A 16,571-nucleotide genomic window follows, 5' to 3' on the forward strand; every position below is an offset into this window, starting at 1 on the left:
AGTGGGTTAAGCCTCTGCCTTCGGCTCACGTCATGATCTCAGGGTCGTGGGATCAAGCCCCACATCGGGCTCTCTGCTCAGCGGGGAGTCTGCTTCCCTCTCTCTCTGCCTGCCTCTCTGCCTACTTGTGATCTCTCTCTGTCAAATAAATAAATAAAATCTTTTAAAAAAATGTATTTAAGAAAAAAAAATGGGAGTACCTGTGTAGTTCAGTCAGTTAAGCATCCAACTCTTGATGTCAGCTCAGGTGTTGATCTCAGGGTCCTGAGTTTAAGTCCCAGGTTGGTCTCCATGCTGGGCATGGAGACTACATGAAGAAAAAAAGAGGAAGGAGGGGAGAGAGAGAGAGGAAGGAAAAAAATGTATTTTTTTAAAAGATTTTTATTTATTTATTTTTTAAGCAGGGAGAGAGAGGAGGAAGCAGGCTCCCTGCTGAGCAGAGAGCCCGACTCGGGGCTCGATCCCAGGACCCTGAGACCATGGCCCGAGCCAAAGGCAGAGGTTTCAACCCACTGAGCCACCCAGGTGCCCCCCAAAAAAAATGTATTATTGATACCACATTACCAAAATAATCTTTAAAAAATAAGTTGGAGACCTCACACTTTCTGATTTCAAAACAGTACAAAATAATAGTAATCAAGATGGCCATTTGTCTACAACCTGATTTTTAAATTGTCAACTTGAATAGACAATTCTCCAAAGAAGATACACACACGACCTACATGTTGGTATGTGAAAAGAAGCTCGGGGCACCTAGGTGGCTCAGTGGGTTAAGCCTCTGCCTTCAGCTCAGGTCGTGATCTCAAGGTCCTGGGATCGAGCCCCACGTCGGGCTCTCTGCTCAGCAGGGAGCCTGCTTTCCCCTCTCTCTGGCTGCCTTTCTGTCTTCTCTGCTTGTGATCTCTCTCTCTGTCAAATAAATAAATTAAATCTTTAAAAAAAAAAAGCTCAACATCACTAATCATAAGAGAAATGCAAATCAAAACCACAGTGAGATAATATCTCACACTTAATAAGATGGCCATTATCAAAAGAACAGTATTGTCAAGGACAGAGAGAACTTGGGACCCTTAGGCACCATAAGAATGTAAAATGGAACAGCCATTATGGAAAACAGTATAAAAGTTCCTCAGGAAAAAAAAAAAATAATTACCAATAATTCAGCCATCCCATTTCTGCATATATATCTAAAAGAATTCAAAGCAGGATCTTGGGCTATTTGCATACATCTATTTTCATTGCAGCACTAATCATAGTAGATAAAAGGTGGAAGCAACCCAAATGTCCATTGAGAGATGAACGAATAAAGAAGATGTAGGAGGCACCTGGGGGTTTCTGTCAGTTAAGCATTGGACTCTTGATTTCAGCTCAGGTCATGATTTCAGGATTATGAGATCAAGGCCCATGTGGGTGGGGCTTTGCGCTCAGCCGGGCATCTGCTTCTTTCCATCTCCCTTTGCCCATCTCCCTGCTTGTGCAGTGTTCACTCTCTCTAATAAATAAATAAATCTTTTTTTAAAAATTTAATTTATTTATTTTGACAGAGAGAGATCACAAGTAGGCAGAGAGGAAGGCAGAGAGAGAAGGGTAAGCAGGCTCCCCGCTGAGCAGAGAACCTGATGCGGGCCCGATCCCAGGACCCTGAGACCATGACCTGAGCTGAAGGCAGAGGTTTTAACCCACTGAGCCACCCAGGCACCCTAAATAAATCTTTTTTTTTTAAGATTTTATTTATCTATTTGACAGAGAGAGAGAGAGATCACAAGTAGGCAGAGAGAGAGGCAGAGAGAGAGGAAGGGAAGCAGCCTCCCTGCCCAGCAGAGAGCCCGATGCGGGGCCGATCCCAGGACCCTGGGATCATGACCCAAGCTGAAGGCAGAGGCTTTAACCCACTGAGCCACCCAGGTGCCCCTATATCTTTTTAAAAATCTTGTAGTACATGTATTTTGTGACAGAATATTATATAGCCTCAAAAAGGAAGAAAATCCTGTCGCATGCAATGACATGGGTTAACCTCAAGGTTATACATTATAGTAAGTGAAATAAGCCAGTCGCAAAAGGGAAAATATTGTATAACTCCACACATATGAAGAATCTACAGAGGTCAGAATCCTAGAAAGTAGAAGGGTGGTTGCCAAAGCTGAGGGGAGGAGGGAAAAGGAATTAGTGTTTAATTGGTATAGAATTTCCATTTTGCAGGATGAAGTTCTAGAGATATGTTGCACTACAATGTGAATATATTTAACACTATTGAACTACACACTTAAAAATGGTTAAGACGGTAAATTTAATGTTATATATTTTTGACCATAATAAAAAGCTAAAATTTTAACTTAGTAACATAAATTTATTATCACGTTAAGATATCATAAATCCAAAAGTATGTAAAATGCATATGTAAAGTTAAAAATAAAATGTACACCACACAGCTTAGAAGTAGAATAGTATTAATATCTTAAAGGCCTTCTATGTGCTTTTTCTTCTCCAGAGATAACTACTATTCTGAACATTTATGTTTATCCTTCTCTTGCTTTTCTTTCCAGTTTTACCACTAATATGTGTCTCTCTAAACAATGTATTTTTTTAAGATTTTATTTATTTATTTGACAGACAGAGATCACAAGTAGGCAGAGAGGCAGGCAGAGAGAGAGAGGAGGAAGCAGGCTCCCCGCTAAGCAGAGAGCCTGATGTGGGGCTCGATCCCAGGACTCTGGGATCATGACCTAAGCTGAAGGCAGAGGCTTTAACCCACTGAACCACAGGTACCCCTAAACAATGTATTTCTGCCTAATATTGAACTTTATATAAATGGAATTATATATTCCCCTATAACTTATCTGTGGTTCCCTTATCGTTTATTCACTTTTTAACATGGCTCTCTTTTTTGAGATTCATCATACTAATACATAGATACACCTTTCTATGAAAATACCATAATTTATCATCTGTTCTGTTCCGAATGCACATTTAGGATGTTTCTAGTTTGGGAGTATTACAAATGGCTACTCCTCCTGTGAATATTATAGATCTCCTAGTCCTGGTACATGTATGCAAAAGTTTCTCTGGACATTAGAGTATAGGCTTGGAGTATAGACTTTCAGGGAATTGAAAACAATCTAAATATCTATCAAAAGGGTAATGGATAAATAAAATATGACATTTATATGATGGAATATTATATAGTAGTCAAAAAGGAATGACCGTGTAGAGACAAAAGTGAGAGAAAAGAGAACAATGAATTATACTACTGAGGTAAAAAAATTAAAAACACACATACCACAATACTAAATATATATAAAATATAAAAAGTGAACTGCAAGTATATACACTAAACTCATGATAATGGTCCTCTGGGAAAGAAAGGAAAGGGGAATACAGCTTTATCTATAGTGTTTTATTTTCTTTAAAAAAAAAGGTTAGGGGGCACCTGGGTGGCTCAGTGGTTTAAAGCCTCTGCCTTCAGCTCAGGTCATGATCTTAGGGTTCTGGGATCGAGCCCCGCATCATGCTCTCTGCTCAGCAGGGAGCCTGCTTCCTCCTCTCTCTCTCTCTCTCTCTCTGCTTGCCTCTCTGCCCACTTGTGATCCCTGTCTGTCAAATGAATAAATAAAATCTTTAAAAAAAATAAAAATAAAAATAAAAAAAGGTTAAAAATAAATAAGACAAGGGGCTCCTGGGTGGCTCAGTCGGTTAAGTGTCTGCCTTCAGCTAGGGTCATGATCTCCAGGTCCTGGAATCAAGCCCCATATCAGGGCTTTCTGCTCCTTGGGGAGTCTGCTTTTCCCTCTTTTGCTCCCCTTGCTTGTGCTCTCTCTGTCAATGAAATAAATAATATCTTTAAAGAAATAAAAAATAAATATAACAAAATATTAATGGTTGTTAATATTAGGTGGTAGAATATGCATATTTGTTATCTTGTTCTTTGTAATTTTTTGTCTTTTAAGTTTTGTTTTAGGAAAAAAAAAAAAAAAAAAACGGCCCCAAATTGGACTCAGAAGATTGTGGGGGAGAAGAATGTGTATACATCATTTAAATATTTTTAAGCCTAAGAGTTCATCTAGTATTCAAAATTTACATAATCTTACTGTGGAAAATTTTTAGTGATTTTCCTTTTTTTGATGTAATTTTATTTTATTTTATTTTTTAAAGATTTTATTTATTTATTTGACAGAGAGATCACAAGTAGATGGAGAGGCAGGCAGAGAGAGAGAGAGGGAAGCAGGCTCCCCGCTGAGCAGAGAGCCCGATGCGGGACTCGATCCCAGGACCCTGAGATCATGACCTGAGCCGAAGGCAGCGGCTTAACCCACTGAGCCACCCAGGCGCCCTTTGATGTAATTTTAAAATAAACACTGTGAGTTGTTGTTTTTTTTTTAAATTGCAGAACAGCTTTTTCATATGTCATACTATTTCCATAGGATAGATTCCCAGCCTGTGATTACTGGATCAAAGAATGTGAAACTTTGAAACATTTGCTGCCTTCCAGGAAACTCCCAATATACACTACTTTAGGAAATCCTAACTTGATACATGATAGCTCTGGAGTGCTTTTATAGGCACAAAAGGTCTATCCTTTAACCACTCTCCTCTTTACTTCTTAAATATTTTATTTATTTGACAGAGAGAGGGCATAAGCAGGAGAGAAGCAGAAGCAGAGGGAGAAGCAGGCCCTCTGCTGAGGGGGAAGCCACCCTCTGGACTTGATCCCAGGACCCTGAGATCATGTCCTAAGCTGAAGGCAGAGGTTTAACCAACTGAGCCACCCAGGCCCCCCAATCCTTTAACCTCTCTTAACTGATACTCTACTGCTTTAGAGCTCAATACCTTGTACAAATATACCTTTGCAATTATCTCGGGTTTGATCAGCATTCATCTAGATAAAATGTTGCTCTCACTAATAAAGACATCTTCACTCAAATTAGTAAGGATTTTCTAAAGAGAGCTCTTCAAAGGTAGAAGCTCCCCATTACTGGAGGCAAGCAAGCAGAGACTGGACACTTAGTAGAATGTTATAAATTCCTTCTTCCTTTCATTCCCCAAACCTTAGTTAACAGCTTTTTCCTTCAGCCGCGGGCAAGGACCTGAAGACCCACAGATGAAAAATTTTAGGGTGCTGCCACCCAGGCTAACTTTCAAGTTGGCTAAATGATCAGGTCCTGGTGTCTTCTGAATCTTTGTTGCTGACTGTACCCTTAATTTTTAGGTTCTGGAAGGTCTATCTGTGAAAGGCGGGAAACCAGGAAATGCAAACAAGCTTTTATGAGATTTCGTTTAATTATGTTTCTTAGAACAATCTATCAAGCTTACCTGTGGGTATTGGATACAGAGAAAAATTCTGGAAGAAGGACCATTCAGGGTCAGGGAAGGGAGAGGCAATTCCTGGGGGGGGGGGGGGGGGGGGTTGAACCAAAAAAGCAGTATCTACTAGTCTTCTTCCAGTTTTGCTCATTTCCTGTAGCCCCGAACCTACGGCATCAAGCCCCCAAACCCTACCAGCCAGAATTAGCGCGGGCAGGAGCTGGAGCAGCGTGGGCCATTTAGAAGCCCGGAACCTCGTGCGCGGGGTCCCGGCAGCAGCGTGCACCGGGAAGCATTTGGCTGCTGCACCGCCCTGCGCTTTGCCCTTCAGCGGCGTTTTCGGAGGAGAAAGCTTGAGGCGGGCGGCCAGGCCGTGGTCCTGCTAGTTTTCTTTGTAATTGGTGGTCCGAGGCCAGGCCTCAAGTGGGAACGGCGTCACCATGATGGACGGAAGGCCGGGCCGAGTGCCCTTACAGTTCCTGCCGCATGAGGCCCGGAGCCTCCCCCCGCCCAAGCTGACCGACCCGCGGCTCGCCTACATCGGCTTCTTGGGCTACTGTTCCGGCCTACTTGATAACGCGATCCGGCGGAGGCCGGTGATGTCTGCCGGTGAGGGCTACGCGGGCTGGATCGGCTGGGAGGCAGGGGGTCGGGGGCTGCTGGCCGGTTCCCCGGTAGGACGCCCAAGTTCTTTCGCTTTTCCGGGCCTTTTCACCTAGCAGGCCCCGCCTCGCCTCCTTGGGACCTTTGCGTCCCGTGAGGCCTTCAGAACCCGGGGGGGGCCAAAGTGGCACTACGGAAACTGAGGTCATTGCAGCCCACTAACCCACAAGTGGGTGTGTGCAAAAATGAGTGTATACTTCGTGCCATGCACTACTGACATTACGTGTAGTGTAGTCTTCGTCCTCAAAATACTTTTGGGGAATGAAGAAACGGCTTTAGAGGGGTTAACCCATCTTGCTCAACGTCTTATGGCCATTAAGTAGCAAGCCTGTTTTTAGACCTCAAGTCTATATTCAAAGTCCGTGCTTCTCAAACCTGCTGTGCATACTAATAATCTGGGGATCTTGTTAAAATGCGGATTTTGATTCAGAAGGTCTGGGAAGAAGCCTGCTGTTAAAAAGCTTCCAGATACAGCTGGTCTGGGGACTTGCTTTGAGTAGGAGAGGATGAACCACTGAGCTGTAATCATTCTATCTGTCTGTTCATTTATTATTTAGTGGTTTAAGGGAGACAGAGATAGCAAGAGAGCACCAGAGGGAAGGAGAGGGAGAAGCAGGCTCTCCACTCAGCAGGGAGCCTGTCGTGGGCCTGGATCCCACAACCCTGGGGTCATGACCTGAGCCAAAAGTAGAGGCTTAACCACTGAGCCACCCAGGTGCCTCTGGGCTGTCTTCTCTAGCAGTGTGTCAGTGGCCTCCTGTCGGAAAATAGCTGCAGTGGTCGCTGTGCTGAGGGCAGTGGATTTCCAAAGGGAAAAGAGGAGGAAAGCTTTGGAAGACGTGTCTTTGAACTTAGCTTTATCAGGCAAATACCAGGCGAGAGCCTTCCAGGCCCGTGGGAGGCTAGTGGAAGTAAACAGAGGCAAGGGCCTCTGAGCTGAGAGAAGTTTGATGATAGAGTGTGCAGTGTAGGGTGATAAGGCAGATTTAGGTAGATAATGGCAATTTATTCTCTAGGTAGACAGGAACCTTTTTAGCTTTTGAGAGTTGTTGGGGTTAGGAGGGGGGTAGAGGGAGGAGATACAGAAATCAGGCCTTTTTTTTTTTTTTTTTTTTTTTTTGAGTAGGCTTCATGCCCCAATGTGGGGCTTGAATTCACCACCCTGAGATCAAGAGTTGAACGTTCTACCGACTGGTCCAGCTAGGCACCCCCAGGCCTTGTGTTTTATTTTTTATTTATTTATTTTTAGAGAGAGCGACCCCCAAGATCGTGACCTGAGCTGAAATGAGCATCAGACACTTAACCCACTGAGCCACCCAGGCGCCCCTGTTTTATTTTTTTAAAAGATTTTATTTATCCATTTGTTAAAGAGAGACCGCACAAGCAGGGGGAGCAACAGGCAGAGGGAGAAGCAGGCTCCCCGCTAAGCAAGGAATCCAACACAAGACTCGATACTAGGACCCTTGGATCACCACCCCACCCAAAGGCAGATGCTTTACGGACTGAGCCATCCAGGTGTCCCAGGCATTGTGGGTTTTTTGTTTGTTTGTTTTTTTAAGATTTTATTTATTTGAGAGAGAGAGAGAGAACACAAACATGGGGATCAGCAGACGGAGGGAGAAGCAGACTCCCCGCTGACCAGGGAGCCCAATGTGGGGCTTGATCTTGGAACTCGAGGACCATGACCTGAGCCAAAAGCAGATGCTTAACCACCTGAACCACCCAGGTGGCCCTGGGGGACTTGTATTTTAAAAGGAAGGTCAACTTGGGGCACCTGGATGGTTTAGTCTTTTGAGCACCAGCTCTTGATTTCTGCCCAGATCATTATCTCAGGGTTGTGAGATTGAGCCCAGCGCCCAGCTCCCTGCTCAGTGAGAAGTCTGCTTGAGATTCTCTCTCTCTCTGTTGTATCTCCCCTAACTCTGCTCTCATACCCTCTCTCTCTCTCCCCCAAATAAATAAATAAATCTTGAAAAAAAAGGTCGGGGAGAAGGTCAGCTTTGTCAGTGCAAAGCACTGATTGGAGCCAAGGTGCTCAGTTAAGAAGAAAGCTAATACAGTGGTTCAGGCAACCAGAAGTCAGCTCACTTGTGCCTCTTTTTGCCACCTTCCAGCTATAGGTCATGCTTGAAGGCCGGCTCCCAACTCACCAAATACCAGTATTTCCAGTGCTCAAATAGTATGACCCCTCTCCACAGAAAGGAATGATCTTTGTCTATTTCTGTCTTTAGGGAGTTGAAGTTTTCTCCCTTTTCATCACCACTCCACATTTCCCCAAGCCTATCGTTGTTGTAATGGAAAGAACTCCATTTTGGAACTAAATGGCTTAACTCCAGTGTCTCCTATCTGTGTCACCTTGGGCAAGTTACTTGGTCAAGCAGTTCAGAGACAAAAAGTATCTTTATCTATAAAGTGAGAATAATTGGAGCGCTTGGGTGGCACAGTTGGTTAAGCATCCGAGCTCGGTTTCAGCTCAGGTGGTGATCTCAGGGTCGTGAGATGGAGTTCCTGTGGGGCAGAGTCTGCTTAAGACTCTCCCTCTTCCCTCCATCCCCCCACCCAGTGCTCGCTTGCTTGCTCTCTCTTGCTCTCACTCTCTCAAATAAATAAATCTTTAAAAAAAATAAAAAGAATAATTAATCTGCATATTTGTTGTGAGAATTGAGACTCTATAGATAAAATGCCTCATACAAAGAAGGTGCTGGACAAAGTTTCCATTTCTTAGCTGTTGTTATGCAAACAGTTTACCATATAATTGTTCAGCATTTACTAAGCTCTTTCTCTGTGCCAGGCAATGTTACATACTGGGTATATGGGGTAAAGAGTACCATCCCTGACCTTGAAGAGCTCTTAGTCGAGTCAGAGAGACAACTAAATAGTCCATAATGGGTGTAGGCATGGCAGAGAATGTGTTTTCATAGAATTAGGTGAGCAGTGAGCACTTTGGGAGCACAGAGGAGGTACAGATTGAATAGAGACTATTCCAGAGGAAGAGCATAATAGTCAAGAGCACATGATTTTGGGTTTGACACTACTTCCATCCTACTAGCCGTTTGATTCTGGGCAAGTTACTTATCTCCATGAGCTTCAGTTTCCTATCTATGAATTCAGTTTCCTATCTATGAAATAAGGATATCTACCTCTGTGTGGCTGTGAAAACTAGATAAAGCCCTTAATCTAGGGCTAGGGGTCAGAGTTCCTGAGTTCCCAGGGTGTCCCTAAGTTGCTTTGGATTGAGGAATTTATTGAAATGGGTCTCAGCAGCATCTATTTACATATACTATGTTTGTCTAATTTAATGATTACCATATAGCAGTATTCAGTAAGTATTTGTTGACTAAGTAAGTATCTATAGATTACAAGGAAGTCTAAAACCTGGTCCCAGCCCCCCAGAAATTTATAACCTGACTAGCATATCCACTTAAAAGACAAACTGTGGTACACGTTTATGCATGTAGCTTAACAGGCGTGACAAAGGAGCAGGGAAGGAGAAAAATGCAGTGGATTTTCGAAACTATAGCCATGGAGAGTACCTGACATGCTGTATTTAGTTTTGGAATATTCTGTAAATGAAATCATATTGTATAGATCTTTTTCAAGTTAGCAGAAAATATTAAGTAGAATTTTTTCTTAACCTTTTCCCCCATCTGGAGTTCAAAACCCATGTTGGTACCACTTGCCTGCCTTAAATTTATAGTTAGTTGATATCTAAGTGTAGTCCACCAAATTAAATGTATTTATTGATTTCTAGTTTAATATGTCAATAATTTATGGTGTTCTGCAAAGAGCACCATAGTTTCCAAGTTTAGATTCACTTAATAAAAAAAGGTAAATTGATTGTGGAGGGGTTGTGCATGTGATAGGAGGGAAACCACCACTGAGAGGAAGGGAAGAGCTTAGGGAAAAGGGGACATGAAAAGAGGCCAAGCATGCCTTTAGGGGTGGGACACTGACATCATTATCTGAAACATTCAGGAAGTCTTCTGTGAGGGATATGGCTAAGCATAGAGTCTAGGTCTTTGTGTAGTCTAGTGGCACACAGTAGAACCCAGCACACTTTGGTTTGCTGAATTGCAGGTGGCCCATTAGGGGAAGAGATGGCTGTTTGGGGTACGGGGGAATGCAAGAGTCTAGGCCCTATCCAGTTACAGATCATAGTAATATTTTGCATTTTTATTGTTTTACACATTTTTCCAAAATATTTTTACATGCATTTTCCTTTGGTTTATATAATACTGCTGTGAGAATGATATGGTAAGTATTATCTTTGTTTAAAGGTAGTAAATTGACTTGCCCAAGGCCATTTATCCATTTATTAAAATTTATTAAGTGCTATCTGCGTGCTGGGTCACAAAGATGAATTAAGCATTGGCTTTGCATGGTGGTAGATGGAAATAGTTTCTTTTTTTTTTTTTTTTTTTTTAAAGATTTTATTTATTTATTTGTCAGAGAGAGAGAGGGAGAGAGAGCGAGCACAGGCAGACAGAATGGCAGGCAGAGGCAGGAGAAGCAGGCTCCCTGATGAGCAAGGAGCCCGATGTGGGACTCGATCCCAGGACGCCAGGATCATGACCTGAGCCGAAGGCAGCTGCCTAACCAACTGAGCCACCCAGGCGTCCCGATGGAAATAGTTTCTTTAGCAGTTTACGTATTAATTGGGAGAACTTCACCCTGTTAAGAACATTAAGGAAAGTTCTGGGAAGACTTCTTAGCAGAAGTGATAATCTGAATTGAATCTTGAGGAGGTCTCTGGGCAGAGAAATAACTGGTAGGTGTCATAAAGCATGGAAGTCTGTTTGCATGAGGAATTAAAAGTAGTTCAGCATTGCTGGGGCACAGTGTGCATGCATATCAGGGAATGTCAAATGAATATGGAAGAGTCAGCCCATGAAGGGCCTGGGAGGTCATTTTATAGGAGTTTGGTCCCCTGTTGGGTATAATTGAAGAAGAAGGGGCTGACAAGCTAGGTTTGTATTTTAGTAAAAACTCCTCTAATGACAGGCTGGGATAAGTGTGGAATGGGAAATGAGATGAAAGAGAGCAGTTAGTGTGAGTGAGAGATGAGTTCCCTGAAGTGAGGTGAGGAAATATTTACAAGGACTTGACAGGACTCAGTGACTGAATGAAGGGATGAGGGTGGGGAAAAGGGGGTGGGGGTTGTGGATTACTGTGTTTATTACCCAGGACTTGACTTTCTGGGTGAATGGTCTTATCATTCTCTGAATTAAGAGGAAGAGGTATGACTAGGAGGGAAGGAAGTTCATTTGGGGGTATTCAGGGGAACATACCTGTCAAACATTTGTATATATCTGTTATTCAGCATGGTTGTTTGAGTTGAACACACTTGCAGGTCACCAGTAGGTGGACAGAAGATAAAACTACAGGAATAAATGAATTCTTCAAAGGAATACTTGTGGGATAAGAAGAGGGCTGGGGATAGAATTCTGGAGCATGGCTAGAAAATCAAACCTGCAGTTAACCTTCTTAAAAAGATGCTTCTATGTATAAAGTTCAGACCTCTGGATCTCCCTTCAGAATTCAAATTTTGGCTTTCCCTAGATCATATGACTTGATCTTCCCAAGTCTCATTATTATAGGATTTTATTTAAAGATTTTATTTATTTATTTGACAGAGAGCACAAGTAAGCAGAGCAGCAGGCAGAGGGAGAGAGAGAAGTAGGCTCTCTGCTAAGCAGGATGCCTGATGTGGGGCTCGATCCCAGGACCCCGGAATCATGACCTGAGCCGAAGGCAGCGCTTAACCAACTGAGTCACCCAGGTGCCCCATAGGATGGTTTTTTCAATATAGTTTTTGAATAGGTAATTCATAACACATGGTACAAAGTTTAGAAGGTAAAAATATATTGATATATATTTGTAGAGTAGCTGGCTTCTTTGGTAACCAGTAAATATGCAAATATAAATTGGTATATGGAGACAAACCAAATTGCTTTTCAAGCATTTGTAAAGGACTTCATCTCTGTCACATCACACCCTGAACATATCCTGGAATACAAGTGAGTTTAGGTCTTCAGGATTTTTTTTTTTTAAGATTTTATTTATTTATTTGACAGAAATCACAAGTAGGCAGAGATGCAGGCAGAGAGAGAAAGGGAAGCAGACTCCCTGCTGAGCAGAGAGCCCGATGCAGGACTCGATCCCAGGACCCTGAGATCATGACCTGAGCTGAAAGCAGTGGCTTAACCCACTGAGCCACCCAGGCAGGCGCCCAGGTGTTCAGGATTTTGTAGTAATCCACCTTTTCTCCTGAGGAAATTTATAAAACTTTGGGTTCCATTAATAGTTATGCTTGTAGATTTAATGTTGCTTTTCATAATTGCCAGATTTCTTTAGGAAGATATATCATGGTCAAGGCTGTTTTTCCAAAAGAACCATGTAGAAGAGCTTTTTTTTTTTTTTTTTTTTTTTTTTTTTTTTTTTTTTTTTAAAGAATGATAGAAGAAGGGCGCCTGGGTGGCTCAGTGGGTTAAGCCACTGCCTTCGCCTCAGGTCATGATCTCAGGGTCCTGGGATCAAGCCCCACATCGGGTTCTCTGCTCAGCAGGGAGCCTGCTTCCCTCTCTCTCTCTCTGCCTGCCTCTCTGCCTACTTGTGATCTCTGTCAAATAAATAAATAAAATCTTTTTAAAAAAAAAAAAGAATGATAGAAGAAATAACAATAAATTGTATGTCTGAACTGCAAAACCGATTTTAAATATACACTGACTGATTTTTGCTTTCTTTGGGATTTGTTTGAATTTTAGGTTTGCATCGCCAGCTCCTATATGTTACTTCCTTTGTCTTTATTGGATATTATCTTTTAAAACGTCAAGACTATGTGTATGCTGTGAAGGACCATGACATGTTTGCTTATGTAAAATCACATTCAGAGGATTTTCCTGAAAAAGGTATTTCAAGTTAACTGTAGCAAACCTCTTTCATTTTTTCTTAATCTTTTAAAATTTTTGTTTATTTATTTTTAAGATTTTATTCATTTGTCAGAGCATTAAGCAGGGGGAGTGGCAGACAGAGGGAGAAGCAGGCTCTCCGTCTAGCAAGGAGTTTGGTAGTGGGACTCAATCCCAGGACTCTAGGATCATGACCTGAGCCGAAGGCAGACACCTAACCAACTGAGCAACCCAGGTGTCCCTTTTTTTTCTTTTTTTTTTTTTAAGAATTATTTATGTATTTATTTAGAGAGAATGAGAGAGTGAGCACAAGGGTGGGGTAGGAGAGAAGCAGATTCCCTGCTGAGCACAGAGCCCAATTTGGGGCTCTATCCCAGGACCCTTAGATCATGACCTGAGCCAAAATCAAAGAGGCTTAACCGACTGAGCCACCCAGGCACCCCTGGTTAATCTCCCCCGCCCCACACACAAAGATTTTATTTATTTGACAGAGAGATCACAAGTATGCAGAGAGGCAGGCAGGGGTTGAAGGGGAAGCAGGCTCCATGCTGAGCAGAGAGCCCAGTGCAGGGCTCGATCCCAGGACTCTAAGACCATGACCTGAGCCAAAGGCAGAGGCCCAACCCACTAAGCGACCCAGGCACTCTGCCCCTAGTTAATCTTACACATGCCTGTGGCTTCAGGTACCTTCAGTATTCTTGTGACCCCCACATCTTTGCCTAACTGGAATTCTCTTGAATTTGTATATCCAGTTTCTGGGCAGCTACCTCTGTGTCCATCAGGAAGCAAATAGAATTTATGTCCCCTCTGCCTGTGCAGACTTCCTGTTCTGTGTTCTGCATCGGTGAGTGGCACTCGCTACTCCATCCAGAAGCCTGGGAAGCATCTTCCAGCCTTTCTTTGAATTCTAATTCACCTTCAAGACTTGCTCTTCTAGGGCGCCTGGGTGGCTCAGTGAGTTAAAGCCTCTGCCTTCGGCTCAGGTCATGATCCCAGGGTCCAGGGATGAGTCCCGCATCGGCTCTCTGCTCAGCAGGGAGCCTGCTTCCTCCTCTCTCTCTGCCTGCCTCTCTGCCTACTTCTGATCTTTCTCTATCAAATAAATAAATAAAATCTTAAAAAAAAAAAAAAGACTTGCTCTTCTACTTCCTAAGTATTTTTCAATTCTAAACTTCTGTTTCTCTCCTGTTGCCTCTCCCGCAGTTCATGTCCTGATAATCTTTTGCTTGGACTATTGTACTTGCCTTCATCTCATTGAATGAGATGATCTCTGGACAAATATGGATATGCCAAAAAAGGATTGCTTACAGTAGCTATCCATAGCTTTTAGGATAAAATCCAGACTCTGAGGAGGGCTTATTTCCCCATGCTGAGCTAGTTGCCTGCGAGACTTTGCCCACACCTTTTATCTACCACGTGACATGCATGTGTCTGTGTCCCTCAGTAGACTAGATTAATCTCTGTTTCCCCAACCTCCAGTACAGAGCCTCTGCTAGTAAGCAATAAGTAATAGGGGACCTGATCTACACAGAACCCTGCCTTCGGGGCACTTGAGTGGCTCAGTCAGTTAAGCATCTGCCTTCCGCTCAGGTCATGATCCCAGCCCCACATCAGGCTTCCTGCTGAGCAAGGAGCCCGCTTCTCCCTCCTCCCCATTCGTGCTCTCGCTTGCTATCTCTGTTGCTATCTTTCTCAAAAAACTAAAGTCTAAAAAAAAAAAAAAAAAAAAAAAAGCACCTGCCTCATCTCCTGTCACTTGCGTCCTGGCTCATGAAACACTGTGTCCTTAGCCTGCCAGGTATCACTTTGTGCACACCCTGTACCTTCATGATCCTCTTCCTGCTCCATCTCTGCCTGTCCACTGAGCAAATTCCAGCTCAGCAGTCATCATCTCAAAGAAGCCCTGGCCCAACGACAAATAGGAATTTCCTCAGGACAGCCCACTTACTGCTCTTCAACTACAAATATGATTGTAATATAAATGTTTTCTTGTTTGTATTTTACATAAATATACATAAGACAGATGTGCTCATATGTGATGAGTGAGTGAATGAATGTAGAAAATTTTTGAACTTGTAAATATATAGATCTTAAATAGATTTTCCTATTTGTGTAATGTGTGATATTAAGCATTTAAATTTACTTATACTGAATGATGATATCTAAGGACCTGTTTAGCTCTAAAATTTTATTATTCTATTTAATAGTCCCATAGCCTTCAGTCACATATGTGATGTTTATGGTGGATCAAAAAGGTACAGCTTCTTTTTTTAACCAGTGAAGAGTTCAAATAGAGTACAAAACCATGTATCGGGGACGGGGAATACTCAGAACTGCCCGGATGTTGGAGTCGGATTCTTGGGAATATTGATTCCTAAGAGTGAGAGTGAGACTCAGTGGTAGAGCGGTCCTCAGTCCCAGGCCTCTGGCTTACTGCCTCCTCTGTATACCAGCGCCCTCTGTCAGCAGGAGCTTGTGCAGCCTCACCACCTCACTCCGTCCCTGAGCACCGGATTAGTGGCAGGTGTGCCCACAGGTGTGCACTACCAGCCTGGACCTGGAAGCTGACCACCTCGACTCCTGGCCCTCCCACCTGACCTGTGCCCCTCCCTGTTCATTCCTTCCTTTACTCCTTCAGCAGGACCCCCTGGCAGCGCTTTTCCCCTCCAAGGAGCCATCTGGATGTCACCGCAGATTCTTTCAAAGTTATCCTTCATCTGGTGAAACAGAATGTCTCGGTGGTTACCAAACTATGGTTAAAGACAAGAACATAAGGAAATTCTTAAAAGTTTATGTCTACAAAAATATTAAGTGTTAATTTTTCTTTAGGAAATATGATTTCTAGAACATATTTTGAAACAAATTTTTTGTGATCTTCCCCTTTACAGAAAAGAAAACGTATGGCGAATTGCTTGAAGAATTCCATCCAGTGCGTTGAAGTCTCCAAAATTCTGCCTTTGGTTTCACTGATACCAGTTATTCCTGAGTTTTGTGGAGCATGTTTCCACGATACGGGAAGTTTATGTTAATCTGTGTGTTAACACCTTATGATTAAAATGGTCATCACAAACACTCTGACTCCTTTTTATCGTAAGAAAAATAATTCATCAGAGAATGGTCAGTTTCCATTCACCAAGTTTTAAGACATTTGACAGGTTTAAAATGGAGTTTAGCTCAGAATTGGCAAGGGATAGCCTGTGAGCCAAGTCGTGTCTACTGCCAATACGTTTTATTGGAACACAGCCATGCTTCTCTGTTTCCATGTCAGTGGCTGCTTCCATGCTACAAGGGTAGAGTTGAGTGGTTGTGACAGAGACCTTATGGCCTGCAACACCGAAAGTGTTTAATATGTGGCCCATTACAGAAAAGGTTTGCCTGTTCCAGTTCCAATAGAAAGCGAGACAAAGCAAGCCAAATTATGGAGGTTTTTCTGAATCATGCAGAATAATTTGGACTTGATCCTATAGATGATGGGAAGTCACTAAAACAGTTTTAGTGGAATGACATGATCAGGTTTGTATTTCTGAGCTCTCTGCAGTAATCAGTATAGATTTAGTTTAAAAGGAAGAGGCTCAGGACTGGGAGGACAGAAGACTGTAATGGCAGAGGGGTCTTTGCTTGTAGATGGACCACCCTGGTGAAAGTGGGCTCAGCTGCTAACATGGTCTATAGCCACGCTTGGTGTCATTAAAAGGAAAAACC

At 42.8% G+C, this 16,571-nt stretch overlaps 1 protein-coding gene across 1 annotated transcript; it reads left to right on the top strand.

Moving 5' to 3' along the window:
- The first annotated feature begins 5,604 nt into the window (after positions 1 to 5,604).
- Positions 5,605 to 15,941, top strand: NDUFC2 (NADH:ubiquinone oxidoreductase subunit C2). Its single transcript, XM_047690915.1, has 3 exons — positions 5,605 to 5,907; positions 12,726 to 12,869; positions 15,758 to 15,941. The coding sequence occupies exons 1-3, from the start codon at positions 5,739 to 5,741 to the stop codon at positions 15,805 to 15,807; spliced, it is 363 nt and encodes a 120-aa protein (XP_047546871.1). The 5' UTR covers positions 5,605 to 5,738; the 3' UTR covers positions 15,808 to 15,941.
- Positions 15,942 to 16,571: the final 630 nt, after the last annotated feature.

Source organism: Lutra lutra, chromosome 10, assembly GCF_902655055.1.
Source record: "Lutra lutra chromosome 10, mLutLut1.2, whole genome shotgun sequence".
In the NCBI taxonomy this organism is placed as follows: domain Eukaryota; kingdom Metazoa; phylum Chordata; class Mammalia; order Carnivora; family Mustelidae; genus Lutra; species Lutra lutra.